The following is a 17,613-nucleotide window of genomic DNA, read 5'->3' as shown; positions in this document are numbered from 1 at the left end:
GATTACCCTCAACATCCTCAAGTGTTCCGAGTTCACAGTATCAACACCATTAATTAACAGGAATAATAAAACACATAATAGAGACAAGAAAGTTTTTATATACCCTGTTTCCCCGATAGTAAGACACCCCCGATTGTAAGACGTATCGGGAGTTTCAGAGGGGTCGGCTAATATAAGCCGTACCCCGAAAGTAAGACATATGTCTTACTTTCGGGGAAACACGGGGGTATTGCCGCCTCCCTCTCATCTAGCTGCGCGCCGCCTCCTGCCCACGTCCGCACCGTCCCCCTCTCCATACGTCGCCGCGTCTGCCATTTCCCTCTGATCTTAATGAGCGCCGCCTCCTGCCCACGCCTGAGCCGTCCCCCTCTCCATACGTCACCGCGCCGTCCCCTGCACTTGTCACTGCCGCCTCCTGCTTAAAATACGGTAATGCACACAGTATTAATCATACATCAGTAAAACATACACACTGGCATACTGGGGTATCATCTGCTGTATGTAACCCAGTGGGTATCAGCAGGTGTCACACTGGATTAAATACAGCAGGTGGTACTGTATCACACATAAATCTGTTTTATCCTCCAGTATTCCACTGTTCGTTCTTACCATTTTTCATTGTTTTACATGTTATGCAATGTTGTAACAAGACATTCTTGGCACTTCCTTTTATAAAACTGTTTTGTGGTGAATACAATACTGTTCAGGTTGTTAATAAATGTTAATTTTATGGTTAAAACAAAAAATTCGACAATTTTTTTCCAATATAAGACATACCCCGAAAGTAAGACATAGTGGGGCTTTTGGGGATAAAAAGAAAGTAAGACACTGTCTTACTTTCGGGGAAACACGGTAATGATAAATATGCTTACCTTGCGGACATGGAACATCCTGCAGTCACAACACATCTCACAAAACCTTGGAAGGATTAACCTTTCCGTTATATCCTTACCAACCATTAATGCCATTTTGCACATTATCTAAAGAAAGAAGATATGCATCTTTACTAAAATAAATGAATGCTTTTGACATTTACGTACAAGCAGCAGAAGATGCAAGGTTTATCCAATTACAAGTTTTGCACAGCCCATATTTCCCAAGCTCAATACCATTTAGTTATGGCTGACTAAAAGTAGTAAAGCTTACAAAGCTACTTCTGTGCTCCCATTACAGTCCACTATACCTGCAGGATGGGCACATTTGGAATTAATGTAGAAAAGATGGGAGAGGAATAATGCTAATGGGATGGTGGTGGTGGGGGGGGGGGAGGCATGCTGCCTGGATGCGTAATCAGGAGGATTGCGTGCAGAGAGAAAGCGTGAGCCTAACAGTACACAGTTTGGCCAGGTTCACACCAGTGTACTTTGGGTTGGGTGCAGTGCCATTGTATGCACGTTTTATGATTTGTTTTAGGTATATCCATATTGACGTCTATACAGGCGAGAGAGAGAAAAGAAAGCACGAAAGACCGAAAGAAAGAGCACGAAAACACGCAGTAAAAACCAAATGAGAACGATTTTTTTTTTAATATAGCAGGAATGGGCAACTTTGACTCTAGCTGTGTTGGAGTCATGCCTGCAACTGTCAGAGTCTTGCAATGCATCATGGGACTTGTCGTTCGAAAGCAGCTGGAGAGTCAAGGTTGCCTGCACCTGTTATATACAATTTAAACATTACAGTTCCAGTATCTGACTGCCAATTAGTATAAAAATAAAACAACTCCCAAGGTTTTCTTTAGCAATGGCTTAAAAACCGTGCAAGGTTAAACTAAAACTAATGGTTAAACCAGAAAACAGGTATTACATGTTTACTAGCTCAGTCAACACGGCAAAAATATTTTTTTTTTTTTTAAATTAGATAGAAAATGTTATAATTGAAGAACAGAAAACATACGCATACGCTTAATGTGATTCTAAAGCACGGCTTGACAAATTTGCTTTAAATCTAGGAGGCAGCTAAAAAAAAAGTTACGAGAGAGGTCTGGTGTTAGAATTATTGCTCTCATTCTGGGGTGCCCGATAGCAGCCGACATTTTCAGGTGTAGGCGCCCTAACGCATGTGGTGTGTTTACATTTGTATGTGTGTATGTGTGAGGAGGCTTCAATTTTTTGGGGGGAGGGAGGTTTATGTGGTTGGGTCTACTTTGCATTTTAAACAATGAAAAAAAAATGTTGTACTTTTTTTTTTTATCACATAGGAGACAAAAGTGCCCTATGTGGTGTTTTTTTTTTTGGTGACAGGTCCTTTTTAATAAGACACCCTGGATGTCTCCCCAGTACTCCACTGAATGTAATGCAATGCAGATCACACTGCATTACATTCTTTCCTCGCCTTGATGGCTGAATAAACTGTCAACATAGACCTGGAATACAGGTCACCTCTGGGTCAGCAAAAAGAAGGGGAGGAGAGCGGATATGTGTCTGCTCCTTTACCTGGCAGCACTCGCTATGCCGGTCCCAGGCTCGCAGATGGGCAAGCAGACGCATAGCCAGGTGCAGTCGAGTGCTGACCGCCCGCACTGCATGACTGAGACAGAGCCATCCACCTCCGCAACCCCCAATCCCATCCAATCAGCTACACAGCTTAGCCCACCACGAGATGGAAGGCCCAGGCCCTTTAGGATGGGGATCACCTCAGATACCCCCCTAAGATTGGAGCACGTGAGCTGTATTGTCAGCAGTGAATGGGCTAAAAATAGCCCAGACGCAAAAGCGCAATGGCGACCTGGGATTTGTGAGCCAGTTCTAGATTTTTTGTTTTTAATAACATGTTATGTTTACTTGCTCAATGCAATGGTTTTACACAGAGCAGCCCTGATCCTCTCTTCTGGGTACCCATACTGGCATTCCTGGCTCCTCCCCCTGTCCCATAGCAAGCTGTTTGATATGGGGCACTTGTGCAGGCTCACTGTCCACGCTGCGGCTCGGCCCTGCCCCTGCACTGTGATTGACAGCAGGAGCCAATGGTTCCTGCCTCTCTGGAGAGAGCGCGAGCGCCGCTGCCTTTTGTACACAGTACTGGGTCAAGTTCAGGCAATTATAAGGGAGATCTGCAGAGAGATTTTTTACCTTAATGCAGAGATTTTTTTTTTTTTTTTTACCTTTAGAACCACTCTAATTTTACATGGTGATTACCTACATCATTTTTTCCTGTTCAATGTACAAATTGAATAATTTGCTGCATTACACATTTGTCAGCATCAATGACTGCGCCTGCCGTTTCCATCTGGTCCTTACGCACACAAATTCACAGATTTTTAAGAATTTTGGAAACAGTTTTGGATACAGTAGAACAGGGTTAAAACTTTGGTTTGGTTTTTGCTACTGTATACAACATTTTTTTCCCACCATGCCAATTAAGAGTCAAATATGGATGTCAACCCACAGAAGGTGTCAAGCCCCTTCTAGCGGATTTTCCCATGTAAAAAAATGTAGTCGACTCTTCAGTGGTCCCCTATTACTGGGTGTATAATCCAGATACCTAAGGTTTGAGAAGTACAGTATTCCCTATGGCATGCATTAAAGGCTAAGTTCACATTTGGAATAGGTTACAGGTTTCAACCGCTCTTCCTTCAATCTTCCCCTCCCTGTGACAGCGGGCGGGGGATCCTCTCCCCACACTTGCTATCAAAACTTAAAAACAGTGCAGCAGAGCGGGGCTCATCCCACACGGCTGCATCATTCATTGAGTACTGTGAATGAACTACAAGTACCGTTGGCCACCATGGCTGATGGCCTGTAGTTCTAAATCAACTGCAAGGGCACCAGCGAGCTTCCTTGTAGTTTATTGACTCTTCCTGCAATTCAGTAACTGCCTGGCTGTATTGGAGGTATGGGCAGACAGTGTACTGGAGAGCCTAAAGGATCCTGGCAAAGCACCAGTGATCTACAATGCAATGCTTTACAGGCTTCAGTTGTAAAAAATAAAATAAAAAATATAGTACAATAATAAATGCACATTTATTTACCTGCAAAAAGATGTCCATTGATTTTTTTTATGAAAGGTGAACTTATCCTTTAAAAGCAGGGGTGTCAAACTGGCAGCCCTCCAGATGTTGCGAAACTACAAGTACCATCATGCCTCTTCCTTTGGAAGTCATAGTTGTAACTGCCAGGTTTGCAATGCCTCATGGGACTTGTAGTTCCGCAACAGCTGGAGGGCCGCCAGTTTGACACCCCTGCTTTAAAGTGCATCTCCAGGCAAAAGGAGGGATGACTTAGATCCTCAGTCAAGTTTTTACTGTTCTGTCCACAATGGAAAAGTGAGGGGAAATAAAAATTCTTAGGGTTGACCCCAGAAAAAGAGGTAAGGGATAAGAGAAGGGTCATTTCCCCAATGGTACACAGACCAAAAATAAAAGCGCGAAATAAAGAAAAAAACAAACAAAATCAAACTCTTTCTACTCTTTCCAAAACAAATAGATTTGGCTATACATTCAAGTTTATGCTCACTGCAACAAATGCCTATTTTACAGGTCTGACATCCTGTAGGTTTAAAAAAAAAAAAAAAAAAGTGTACTTGTTAAAAAAAAATAAGCAAGTTGGTACAGCTTTCCATTTGTTTATTCACAGAGGTTCAACTTAATCTGGGTGCCACACAAAAATGATTAGAGAAGCAAAATCTAGATTAAAAGAAAAAAAATATTAACCTAGGGGTCCAATTTGCATTTACATTACAGAACAGCTATATTTATGTATGAAAATCTATTCACTCATAATTTTGATTGGCATTACCTAGCAATGCACAAGATTCAGAAATGTTGAAACTCACCGCCACAGCTTCGGTCTTGACATCATCATTGCTGTCTGGGGCAGTTAGGTCAATGAGCACTGGACATACTTTACTCTCTACATCCGATCGTTCTATGAGCTCCTGCTCAAGCAGCACTAGCAATGCCGCTTGGCTGGTCTTTCTGACCTGAAACAAAGGCATATAATCAAACAGAGAGAACAATATAATGGAATGAGATTACATTATTCTACCTCATAAGCACAAATACTAAGGTTAGGTTCACACTGTAGAACAGGCTTTTTCAATCGGGGTGCCTTGGCAAAATGCCTATAAATATTTCCCCAAAATTGTATACAAGCCAGTGGGTGGATGAAACCTGCCCCTTAAGTTACACAAAGCCACAGTTTCATTGTACACCATTAGAACATTCGAGCTGCCAACCTCCTAATGACATCAGTTGATAAGGAGGATGTCAGTTGCCTGTATATCATCCTTGTTTGACCCTCCCTCCCTTGCCTCTCTCCATCAGCTTTGGCGCCTCATTAGCCAAGTGAAGGAGAAAAACTGGAGTACAGAAACATTGGCAAACTAGTCAGTACTAGTTTGCAAAAGTGTGTTTGCTTTGGAGGAATAAATCATCTCCAACGTTGGGTGTCCTACGTGTATTGATGTTGCTGCATTATGTAAAACTATTAGAACAGTTTTTACACTGTGGGGCGTCTCAAGACTGTCCCAAATTCTCGAGGGTGCCTCGAGATTGTCCATAATGTTAAAGGTTACCTTGACTGGAAAAAGGTTGTGAAACACTGCTGTAGTGGGTCCATGCAAACAAGTATGCACAGGCACAACAGTTCATTCATTTGAAAAGGCCGCTATTCATGCAAACAGAGAAAAAGTCCTCAACCCTTCTTCAAAAATGCAGCTGCACGGCACCACACAGCTTTGCGCACCTGAAAAACATGCTGCATTTTCTGATGCGCAAGGGGTACCATTAAAAATTAACGGCACCCCAGCGCATCTGCTAAAGAGCAGCGTGTTTTGCCTGCAAGGTACATATAAGATTTACAGGCATTCCCAGTCCCGCTACAGTGTGAACCCAGCCTAATAAAGCAATGTTTATAGGAAGCCTCAGAAAAAGTAGAAAGCTGGATAAACAAAGTTATTTTTTTTTTTAAAACACACAAAAACAGCATATGCGATGATGGTAAATATGGATATTACTAAAGTGAGGCAAGCTGGCACCAAGACTGCTGTAAAAAAAAGGTGAAATGTAGGTTTGCTATGAATGTGAAGCTGGGTGCATAGCAACATGTAATCACAATTACTGTAATACAGGTTACTAAAAACCACCTAAAACTAAATGACATACAAAAAGTAAAATATACTTATCCAACCTGGTTATTTTGGTCAGCGAGATATCGCACTACAATGGGTAGAAGGTATTTGGAGAAAGCAAGGGGAATTGAAGGCCTGTTCTCTTGACAGAACATTGCAAGGTGAGGCACTTGTTCCATGAGTTCCGCACGCACGGTGGGCTCTGAAAGAAAAAGAAAAACTAAGGATCTTTAATGTCTCTTTAAATTTTGACGGTGGAATTTATTAAACAGTATTTTGTAGGGAGTAAATATTTCATCTAGGATTGTAACATTTATCAGACTGTAATCAAGTAAGGCCTCAATCACAGGTAAAAATCGGTTAAGCTGCGTTTTTGCCAACCCAAACAGCTACAAAGGCAGCAAACAGGGGTGTACACATTACGCAGCTGCATTGTTTGGCATTGCAGAGTAGAAAAACATACCACTTGTTGCACATGGCTAAATACCACCCATTCACCTTAATAGAGGTGTGCAACGCACTATGCTGTGCAGTGGCGATGTGGGTTTTTAAGGGTTGAAACAAGCACTGAGGCGGCAACAATGCCCCATCATCAAAATTTCAAATGCCATTCTGAAGCATGATCCACCATGCATTGCTCTCCAGAGGGCACCACTAGTGTAAGGGAGGCCTTAAAGTACAACTGAAAAAGGCAAAATTATTATTTTTTGGAAAGCGGAGAGGGATTACAACACCTGTCAGATGTTTATTGCTGTCTGTGTTCTTGTTAAAGAGTAGAGCTGCACAATTCTGGCTAAAATGAGAATCACAATTTTTTTGCTTAGAATAAAGATCACAACTCTCACGGCATAACATCATCTTTCACATTATACAAAACAATTGGGCTAACTTTACTGTTTTTTTTTATTCCCCGCCCGGTGCCTGCGGCGGTCGGTATTCGTTCGGGAGCGATCCCGGATGAGGGGACGGCCATTCATTCATGGCCACCCCCTCACGATCGCTCCCGACGAATAGAAATCCTTCGTCACATCACTTCCTCTCCTGTAATGTAAACACAGGAGAGGAAGTGATGTAATCTCTCCTCCGTGTCGGTATTTTTCATTCCGACACCGAGGAGAGAGGATCGGTGAGTTGCACCAACACGACACTACACAGTAGAACATGCCAGGCACACTCACACCCCCCCGATCACCCCCCCAATTACCCCTGCCCCCCAGTCACAGTGACACCAATGTCATTTTTTTTTTTTTTTGCATTGGTGTCATTTGTGACTGTAATAACTGTTAGGGCAGTTAGGGTTAGCCCCCTTTAGTTCTAATGTACCCCCCTAACCCCCCCAATAAAGGTTTAACCCCGTGATCACCCCCTGTCGCCAGTGTCACTAAGGCTGGGTTCACATTGCAGCGGTTTATGAGAACGAATGTGATTCGCACCGCACTGCAGTGCAAATCACATCCGATCTCTGTGCGATTCGAGTTCAGCCATACAGATAGTATGGCTGAATTCGCATCGCACCCGCCGCAAATTCGCACGGGACCCTTTTTTTGGCCCGCAGCAGAATCGGATCGCATGGGTGTTCACACCATGCGATCCGAGTTTGCAGATCGCACTGCGATATGCGAACTGATCTGGGGGTGTCATTAACATTTCACTGACACTCCCAGCAGTTCGCATAGGGCAGTGTGAACTGCCGCCGGGAGGCATGCGATGCGGGAACCCGCCGCGGATTCGTGGTGTTCCCGCATCGCTCCAGTGTGAACCCAGCCTAATAAGCGATCGTTTTTCTGATCACTGTATTAGTGTCACAGGTGACGCTAGTTAGGCAGGTAGGTATTTAGGTTCGCCGCAGCTTTTTATAGCGCCAGGGACCCCCATATACTGCCGCATAAAGCCCCCTGATTGCCCCCTAGTTAACCCTTTCACCAGTGATCACCATATAACTGTTACAGGTGATGCTGGTTGGTTAGTTATTTTTTTATAGTTTCAGGGCACCCGCCATTTATTACCTAGTCTCACTAGTGTACCCCTAAATTTAGGGGTGTCTACTTTCCAAAATGGGGTCATTTGGGGGGGGGGGGGGGGTTTGTGCCATCTTGGCATTTTATGGCCTTCAAAACTGTAACGCCCTTAGAAAGCCTGAAGGCGGTGCTTGGTTTTCGGGGCCCCGTACGCGGCTAGGCTCCCAAAAAGTCCCACATATGTGGTATCCCCGTACTCAGGAGAAGCAGCAGAATTTATTTTGGGGTGTCATTTCACATATGCCCATAGCATGTGTGAGCAATATATCATTTAGTGACAACTTTGTGTAAAAAAAAAAAAAAAAAAAATTTTTTTTTTGTCATTATTCAATCGCTTGAGGCAAAAAAATAAAATATTCAATGGGCTCAACATGCCACTTATCAATTTCCTTAGGGGGTCTACTTTCCAAAATGGGGTCATTTGGGGGGGTTTTGTACTGCCCTGCCATTTTAGCACCTCAAGAAATGAGATAGGCAGTCGTAAACTAAAAGCTGCGTAAATTCCAGAAAACGTACCTTAGTTTGTAGATGTGACAACTTTTGCGCAAACCAATAAATATACAATTATTGACTTTTTTTTTACCAAAGACATGTGGCCGAATACATTTTGGCCTAAATGTATGACTAAAATTGAGTTTATTGGATTTTTCTAATAACAAAAAGTAGAAAATATCATTTTTTTTCAAAATTTGCGGTCTTTTTACATTTATATCGCAAAAAATAAAAATCGCAGAGGCAATCAAATACCATCAAAAGAAAGCTCTATTTGTGGGAAGAAAAGGACGCAAATTTTGTTTGGGTACAACATTGCATGACCGCGCAATTACCAGTTAAAGCAGCGCAGTGCCAAATTGTAAAAAGACCTCTGGTCATTTACCAGCAAAATGGTCCGGTCTGAAAGTGGTTAAGTGGTTAAACTTCCCTCATCTACACACAGAAGTTCATTCCTTTGATCTAAGAACTAAAATGTTACTTTGTTTATAGTTATCTGATATGTTGCAATAAAACTTGGCAGGCTGCCTGGATTTTTTTTTTCCCTTAGCTGTGAGAGAACTCTGCATTTGTTAGAATCGGAAATGCTGTTTACAAGACAGGGAATCGTGCAGCTCTATTAGAGAGGTATACCCTCTCCCTCTCTCTTTGTCCTGCTAACTGTTGTCACAGTGAAAGTAAATGAAAAATAACACATTTGGGGTTGTCGCCATAACTGGAATAGGAGGGGGACACTAGTTGTGGTAAACTTGCGGATAACTATGGACTCGCTCTCGTTTGAAGGCTTTCCTCTCACTTTTTTTTTTTTGGGGATATGGTAAACGAAGTAAAGGGAAATCTCTGCAATAGAACACAGATGGAAGAAAAAAAAACTCACTTGTTATAATCCTTAGTCTATCCAAAATGAAAAAATAAATAAATAAATCCCATATCCTAAACTTACAGGACACAGGGCAGAATATTCATTTAGTATGGATTATAGGCATGCACCTTCAGGTGATTGGACACTAGCAAAGCATTACAGCATATGCCCACTGGGAGCCTCCCCTACCCCATTACATGAATCCTCTTAGGGCTACCAAGGCCTGGTCTTGAAATGACCTCGGATTTGGTAGAATGGGCATGAAGAAACGTAGGAGATTTCTCTTTGAGAATGTAAACTCTTGCAATCTGATTTTGTATCCATTGTAAAATGGTGAACTTTGAAGCAGACCGTCCCCTGTGAGATGCAGAAGACAGAAGAGGGAACCTGTCCATCTGATTGTAGCAGTAGCCTTCAGGTAGACTCCAAGTTATCTATGTCCAGGGAATGTAGAGAGGAGAAAAAAAAAGAAGAAGGATTTACAGGTGCGATAACATATCTTCCTGGAAAAGGATTTTCTCGCTTATAGCAGGGTAGGAAATCACAGACTCTGAAATTCCTCCATCCTTTAAAATCTGGGTTTCAACAGCCGTGCCTTTATAGTCAGATACATAGAAATAGGAATTAATGAAGGCCTTGAGATAACAGATCTGGACTGTTGGGGAAGGAGGTCAGGTATCTTCTGCTAGAAGTTCAAGTAGGTCTGTGTACCTCACAGTTTTCCTCTCTTCCTCTTTTTTTTTTTTGTTTCTGGAGCACACAAGATAGGATTCACGCTGGAGGGAAGATATAAATCAGCCTGAACTCCTCCTCAGCCTTGAGTTGGTTGTGACACCTTTCCAGTGATATGGAAGGAAGCACTCCTCTTAGGGACCATGGAAGATGTTGGCGAGTTCATTACTGGCAATAATTTATCTATTAATTGCACATTTATATGAGCACAATCAATTCAGATTTGAGTTTATATTTCTTATATTACTGCACTATGATCGTTCAATTAGTTTCTATACAAAAAAAAAAGAAATTGCAGGACCTTTGGAGTTATCTACTTGCTGCAGAGTAGCTGTACCTGCTTTTATGTCGGGAAAACTACGTTGGAATTCTGGAGGAGGCCCTATAGGCATATCCGTAGTATGCGATCCAGACCTTCCCCTTGGACGCCATGTATCCTTGGTACATGGCGGTAATTTTCCCAATGTCAAAATTTTGATTTTGGATCGGATACATCCAAATCCAAGGGGAGGGGACTGGAATAAGACCCTCTTCCAGATGGAATGAAGATGGATTTATCAAACGCAACTATGCCTCCAGGCCTCGAGGCCATATGTATGTTTTAATCCTTTCCTCGAGTTTTCTCCTCCGGAGGAATGGAGAAATTAACAAGTAATGGATTGCTTTTTCTCACGATCATTATTATCTTGAGATACAGGTCTTTCCCATTTTTTCATAACATGCCTGCTTTTCCTTCCTTTATTGCTCTTTCCTTTTCTGAGATTAATATATATCTGTGTCTGCTATATCTCTATTTTACTACTCAAGTATTCCATGCCAATATATAATACCAACATTCACTTCATTACATTTTTATTAACTACTTGTACACCTTTGGCCCTACTATAAAATATGTTCATGTGCTATACTCACATTTACATCAACCTTTGACACTCCCATAAATATACTCATATGTAACCATATTTGTTTTGTAGTTGCTATAGGTGGCCCACAAACGAGTCTGGCTATTGGTCTGTTTATCATACCTTTCATACCTACAGGTACTTTTACTTTACTTTATTGCACATACATGTCTATACAACATTGCTCCAGTACATTCATGTGAGAGGCCTTTGGCCTTGAGGTGTGGGAACCATGTTTAACCCCCTTTGATTATACCAGCACCCAGTCCTTTCATTAGACCTCTTTGATGCACTCTCTACCTTGAGATAGCAGCCTCACTGGCATACCTGTCATGTGCTGTTTTGCTTGCGATTTAATGTTAATGAATGAAACATTGAAAACTATTTCACCTATTACTACTAAGTAAATTTCTCTAAGACCCCTTTCACACTGGGGCGCTTTGCAGGCGGTACAGCGCTAAAAATAGCGACTGAAAAGCACCCTGAAACAGCCGCTGCGGTCTCTCCAATGTGAAAGCCCGAGGGCTTTCACACTGGAGCGGTGCGCTAGCAGGACGGTAAAAAAGTCCTGCTAGCAGCATCTTTGGAGCAGTGTATTCACCGCTCCTACCCATTGAAATAAATGGGGCAGCGTGGCTATACCGCCGGCAAAGCGCCGTTTGCGGGAGGTTTTAACCCTTTTTCGGCCGCTATAAATAGCGGCGTTTCACCGCCGACACCCCCACCGCCCCAGTGTGGAAGGGGCCTAAATCTAACTTGGAATTATATGCTGTATTTGGATAAATGTTCCACTAAAAGACACTGATTATGTATTTTATGCTGTAGATGAATTCCTCCTTTCTTAGCACCCCTGAAGGAATAAACATCTCGAAAAGCGTTGATGTAAGGAGGTTATATCATATATATGTTCTGTATGTTGACATTAACTGGCTGCGTTCAGTAAAGCAATGTTTCGTTTCTATTTGTTATCAGGTTTAAACCTTAATAAATAATTTTCTATTACTATATTATTCTGATACTGTTTTATACAAACCTTTAGTTGCCTAAAAAGTCCACTTAAGGGAACCCTTTTCTTTTTACTATGAATTTTGGATGTGGCACATAGTAAGTACTGCATTTGCCACTTTTTTTCCTATTTGTTTCTATACAGTTTTATGAGAAAACCTGATGAGTGAAGGACCCTGGATGGTGGGACACAGAGAAAGGGCAGAGAACCCTGGTGATTATCCTTATTCTTGCACATACCCGATATGGCTCATTGGTTTATGAGGGTTTATTTTTCTGGTGAGCATTTAATGATTTCTTTTGTACTACATGAAGGATTACTTATAATTTTGCTACCACAGGCAATAAACATTTGTAGTTCATATATCGGGACCCTTAGCGTCAGGATATTGTGTAAATCTGAATGGTCTTGTGGACATTTTCTGATGCAAGGGAGGTCATCTAGATAGACTGTGACTTGGAGGTCTAAGCAGGGCAAGGAGAACACCAAGACCTCTGTGAACATGCTAGGAGCAAGGGATAGGCGAAAAGGGCAGTGTCGCTGACGCTGGACTGAATATAGTGTCCAGGCTTTACCTGCCACAGTGGGCATACCCCTGATAGGGTCTTCAGAGACTTGATTTCAAACTGACCGACCACAACCCTGGACAAGCATAGCACACCACAGCTAGCTCTGTACAACGCACAAAGTGCCAAGATGGGCATTCCACACAGGATCCAGTTTCCGAAACATTAAAGGCTGTTCACACAGCTTCGAGGTCTTGGTATAGTTTCAATGTATTACCAAGGTTGTGCCAATCTGGATACACTGGTTCTATGCTAGCATAAAAAGACAGTGAGTACTTAATAAGGAATCCAAAAATGAAATAAAAAAAGACAAACAAACTAGTTAAACAAAGGCTGAGTTTCTCTGTAAAGGAAATCACTTTCAGGAACTAGTAAAAATGCGCTCTCAAGGAGTGGGGTAGAGTTATAAGGGAGGTGCAGGGGGGGGGGGGGGTGTCCTGTACTGCATGATTAAGGAAAAAATAAATTTATATTAATATATATATTTATATTTTTTAGTTCCACTATAATGGTATTAACATCACAGACAAACAGGATCATCCAAGTCAGAATGTACATATACAAAAGGAAAATAGAAAATGGTCATGGTCACGCATAACCCGATATTAAGTGAATAGTAAGTGTAGAAATTTAACAACCTTTAAGAATCTTCTTTTTAAATCTATAAACTCTAAATTGAGAGGAAGAGGCTCTCCCTTCTTTAAATCATTTAGTGGACTCTTAGTTTTGTGTGAGCATAACCAGAGATCCTCAGAGCAAAACATTAAAGCATAAAAAAAGGCTATACAATAACCCACCTGTTAAATGTTACTCGCTTTGCAAAAATCCATATCTTAAAAAAAATAAAAAAAAGTATTCTGTTTTTCTAGGCAATCACAGGACCGCAAAGCTTCCGCTTGCCCTGTAGAGTGGACAACGCTGCCGTATCCCGATAGTAATTTACTAGAGAAATTATTCAGGAAGGATTCAGGTAGTACAAAGAGCAATGGAGAAGCAACATTTTATGAGTTCTTGTGTAGCATTTTCCTACTTGAGGGCCAGTTTACACCACATGCAGTCCAGTGCGTTTTTTTCTGCATTAAAAACACATGGATAGTAGGTTATATGTTTAAAAAAAAAAAAAAAATCACTTGACTGCATTAAAAATGCACTGGAATGCATAGAGAACGTGTCAAAAATGTGTGTGCAGAAAAGCATCCACAACGCATTACTATGGTGTGAACTGGGCCTTAAAGCTGAACTCCAGGCACATTTAAAAACAAAATGGCAGTGAATTCAGGCATGTGCTGCTTAAAATGGTTTGTACAGCTTAGATTAATCTGTAATGGCCAGCACCAGGTACCAATCAGGAGTTCTGCAGATCTCGTGTGATGACAAGGAACATCCTGGACAGAGGAAAGAATTGAGATGAGTTTATCAGACTGCTACTTCTTACTGTTCAAACAAGCTCAAGATAAGCAGAGGACTCAGAGGTTTTACCAAATACAGCTAGGTACAGTAAAGAAAAGTTTGATTACATTTTACAGAAATATATGAACAAAATGTTTTAATTACCACTAAAACTTATCCCTGCAAATGTAAATCCTCTAGCTTACAGGCACCAGTGTTTGCCCTCTCAGTGACCACCAGGTCTATTACAAAAGCTGACCGGCAACATTCAATTTAGATACAAACTAATATTTGTGCTAAATTAATTTAACTGCCGCTATTCTTTGTTTCTACAGCTGTCTGAAATGATGGGCCAAGTCTGAACCCTCAATTTGAATAATTTGTACTTGGCAAGAACTATTCTTTCAGTGCCAGATCTCTAACTGAAAGTCTGGCAAGTCAGTCAGAGGGGTCATTATGCAGGTGGGCACACTTCTGAAGGCACATGACGATACATGAAATAAGGAGGAATCGCATACCCGTTTATAGCTAAAAAAAAAAAAAAGCAGTTCTCTATGGAAAAATACATACCAGGATCATCTGACAGTTTTGAAACTCTCTCTAACACGGAAATACAGTCCTTCTCATCATCACTAACTTCTTTTAAGGTGTCTAACAGACTTCGGGCCACCATTTGTCTAAATGAAAAAACAAAACAAAAAAAACATAGGAAATAAGTTGGGTGATTCTTGCAAAGAAACAGGGTGTGGTGCAATTTACTGGAATACATGCGAACACAGATCTTTAACAAAAAAGTTCTTAATTTTAACATCTGAACAGTATCCTAAAACGAGGATCACACAAAAGGAAAGGGAACATGAATTCTTGGCAAACATCACAGTGGGTCAGCTGGCTGAAGTAGCATAATTCCGTTCCGACTAAATAAGCAATTTTGCATTCCAAGAGTGCTGCGTTTGCCCGGAAATGAACCAGCATTCTAATGGAAAGAAGAACATTTCCCCTTATGAATCTACAATTTCAATTTTGAGAAAAGGCTCTGAACACGCATACCTATTTAAAATCAGAGACAGTGCATGACAAATGTTGCCAAAAATGTTTAGTCAAGGTCATTCTGTAAAGGCCAACCACTTCTACATTAGTCTAGGATTCTTTTTTAAAACCATTTCCCAAATTAAACTTCACTTAGTTCAGGTCATAAAAAAAAAAAAAAAAAAAGAAGGATACACAAGTGGAACAGAGTTAATTCAAAAACCTAAAAATATAAGCAAAACATAGTAACTATCTTTTGTATTACGTGCTCGTTTCCTCAGATTAGGTGACCCGTCAGATTTTGTAATGGAAGACGCGTTCCAGCATGACCATTTTGGTTCACCCAGCACTCGGCCGCAGTAAGGATACAGTGAGAAGGCAGAAAGTGGACATATTTGTACACCCACCGGAGTCTTGCATTTCACAGTTATTCTTACCAGTTAACTGAGCTTATATCGAGAAATACAGTATTTAGAAATCCAGGACACTATTTTGATATTGAATTGTAAAAGCAGTGGCAAGCCTGCTGATCTCACATGTTTGCTAATCTCACAGAACACTGCTGCTTTTACAATGCAAAATCAAAACAGTCAGACGGATTGCTAAATACTGTATTTCACTATATAACCACTTGCCGTCCGTGCTATAGCGTAAAGATAGCTACAGCGTGGACTTAACTTGTCGGGAGGACGTCCAGGGTGCTTGAGCAGCCTGCGAGCCCCCGCAGGGCGTGCGCGGCACGCTCTGTGATCAGCGAGTATGAGACTCGGCTGATCACAGACCATAGTAAGGGGATGAACCTGACCCCTTACTACGTGATCAGTTGTCAGCCAATGACAGCTGATCATGTGATGTAAACAGAGCTGGTAATCAGCTTTTTTTTCCTCCTCACTCTATGGCGGCTGCGAGTGAGACATCGGTCCTGATCGTAGAGGTACCTACCAGTGCCCACAGTGCCGCCTATAAATTAAAATCAGTGCGTCATTACCAATGCTGCCTATCAATACCAACTACCAGTGCCGCCCATCAGTGTCGCCTCATCTGTGCCCATCAGTACAGCCTCATCAGGGAATATCAATGAACGAGAAAAATTGCCCGTTTGCAAAATTTTATAACAAACTATGAAAAAAAAATTCAAAAATGTTTTTGTTTAGCAAAAAATAAAAACCCAAATGGTGATTAAATACCACCAAAAGAAAGCTCCATTTGTGTGAAAAAAAAAAGATAAAAATTTCATTTGATTACAGTGTAGCATGACCGCACAATTGTCAAAGTGTGACAGCGCTGAAAGCTGAAAATTGGTCTGGGCAGGAGGGAGGTTTAAGTGCCCAGTAAGCAAGAGGATAAGCTCAGTTTACTGGTAAACTTCCGATGATTGGTTCTCGCATTGTAGACTTGTTCAACGACCTTGGAACAAACACGGTCCTCCTTAGAGATACTTTGATGGCGCATATATCCATCATAGCTAAGGAAAGGACCCGACCTCGTGCAGCAGTTATAGGCCAATCTCCCTCCTGAACACGGATCTTAAATTGTTCACCAAGATCCTTGTGACCTGTTTAGCGTGACATTTACAGGAATTGGTCCACTTGGACCAAGTGGACTTTGTCCCCACCAGAGAGGCGAGGGCCAACACAACTAAAGTTCTCAACCTGCTCCATGTTGCCAGTTCAACTCGGACGCCCTGTGTCTTTCTTAGCACCAACACAGAAAAGGCATTTGACTGTATGTAATGGCAATATGTTTTCAGTCCTTCATCATGTCCGCCTGGGAAAAAACTATCATTATCTAGATTACATAACTTTACTCCAACCCTACAGGTTAAAGCCAACTGAGTCCTATCTGACTCTTTCCCATTACGAATGGAACCAGACAGGGGTGTCTACTGTCCCCAGTTATTTGCTCTGTCACTTGAACCATTTCTCCGCAAAATCAGTTTGAACCCGGACATTCAGGGTTTATCCATTGGAGACATCCAATACAAAATCTCTGCATATGCAGATGATTTATTCTCTCTGATGAATTTCTCTATTTATTCCAAGCAATTCACCTTGGTACAATTATTGATTGGTGTCATCACCGCTGCTCCACATTATGGGCCCAGATAGAGCAGGCCCAAACTAACATTCTGACAGGTGCTCTATGGTGCTATGACCACTTGCCACAGTTATTGAAATCACACTCCACATGGGTTAGTAGTCAGAACTCTTTCCTCCAGATTCCGGATGTTCCCTATTATGGGAAACCCGTGGTTCCCTCCTGGTCTTGACCCCCACACGCTTCGGACCACCAAAAATTAGGCAGAGTGCAGGCATCCCATTTTTTTTTATTGGGGGGGGGGGGGGGGGACTGTGGCCTTTCATAGAAGTATTAGGGAACGATGTGGGCCCCTTTCAACTGTCCTTTTGGATAGCACTTCAACTACGACACTTCCTCAATACCTTATCTAACCCACAGAGATTTGGCTGTCTGCTGACAACCTTTGAAGAATATTGCTCGAAGAAGGCGCCCTCACACAAATTCTATCCAAAACGTACTCCCCATTGAACTG

The 17,613-nt window shown here is 41.7% G+C and overlaps 1 protein-coding gene across 4 annotated transcripts in view; it reads right to left on the bottom strand.

Moving 5' to 3' along the window:
- PPP4R1 (protein phosphatase 4 regulatory subunit 1) overlaps positions 1–17,613 on the bottom strand; it is a 159,366-nt gene that overhangs the window by 80,571 nt on the left and 61,182 nt on the right. For all 4 annotated transcript variants that reach the window (XM_077492449.1, XM_077492450.1, XM_077492451.1 and 1 more), the window contains 4 exons: positions 14,604–14,710; positions 6,126–6,268; positions 4,771–4,917; positions 873–980 (listed from right to left, as the gene is read on the bottom strand). In XM_077492449.1, coding sequence (XP_077348575.1) covers positions 873–980; positions 4,771–4,917; positions 6,126–6,268; positions 14,604–14,710 — 505 coding nt within the window. The remainder of the gene's footprint in view (positions 1–872; positions 981–4,770; positions 4,918–6,125; positions 6,269–14,603; positions 14,711–17,613) is intronic.

This window comes from Lithobates pipiens, unplaced genomic scaffold (genome assembly GCF_037356315.1).
Source record: "Lithobates pipiens isolate NorthernLeopardFrog02 unplaced genomic scaffold, aLitPip1_a1.2 Scaffold_19, whole genome shotgun sequence".
Taxonomy (NCBI): Eukaryota; Metazoa; Chordata; class Amphibia; order Anura; family Ranidae; genus Lithobates; species Lithobates pipiens.
The sequence above is the reverse complement of the archived record's forward strand: the minus strand, read 5'-3'. Positions and strand labels throughout refer to the sequence as shown.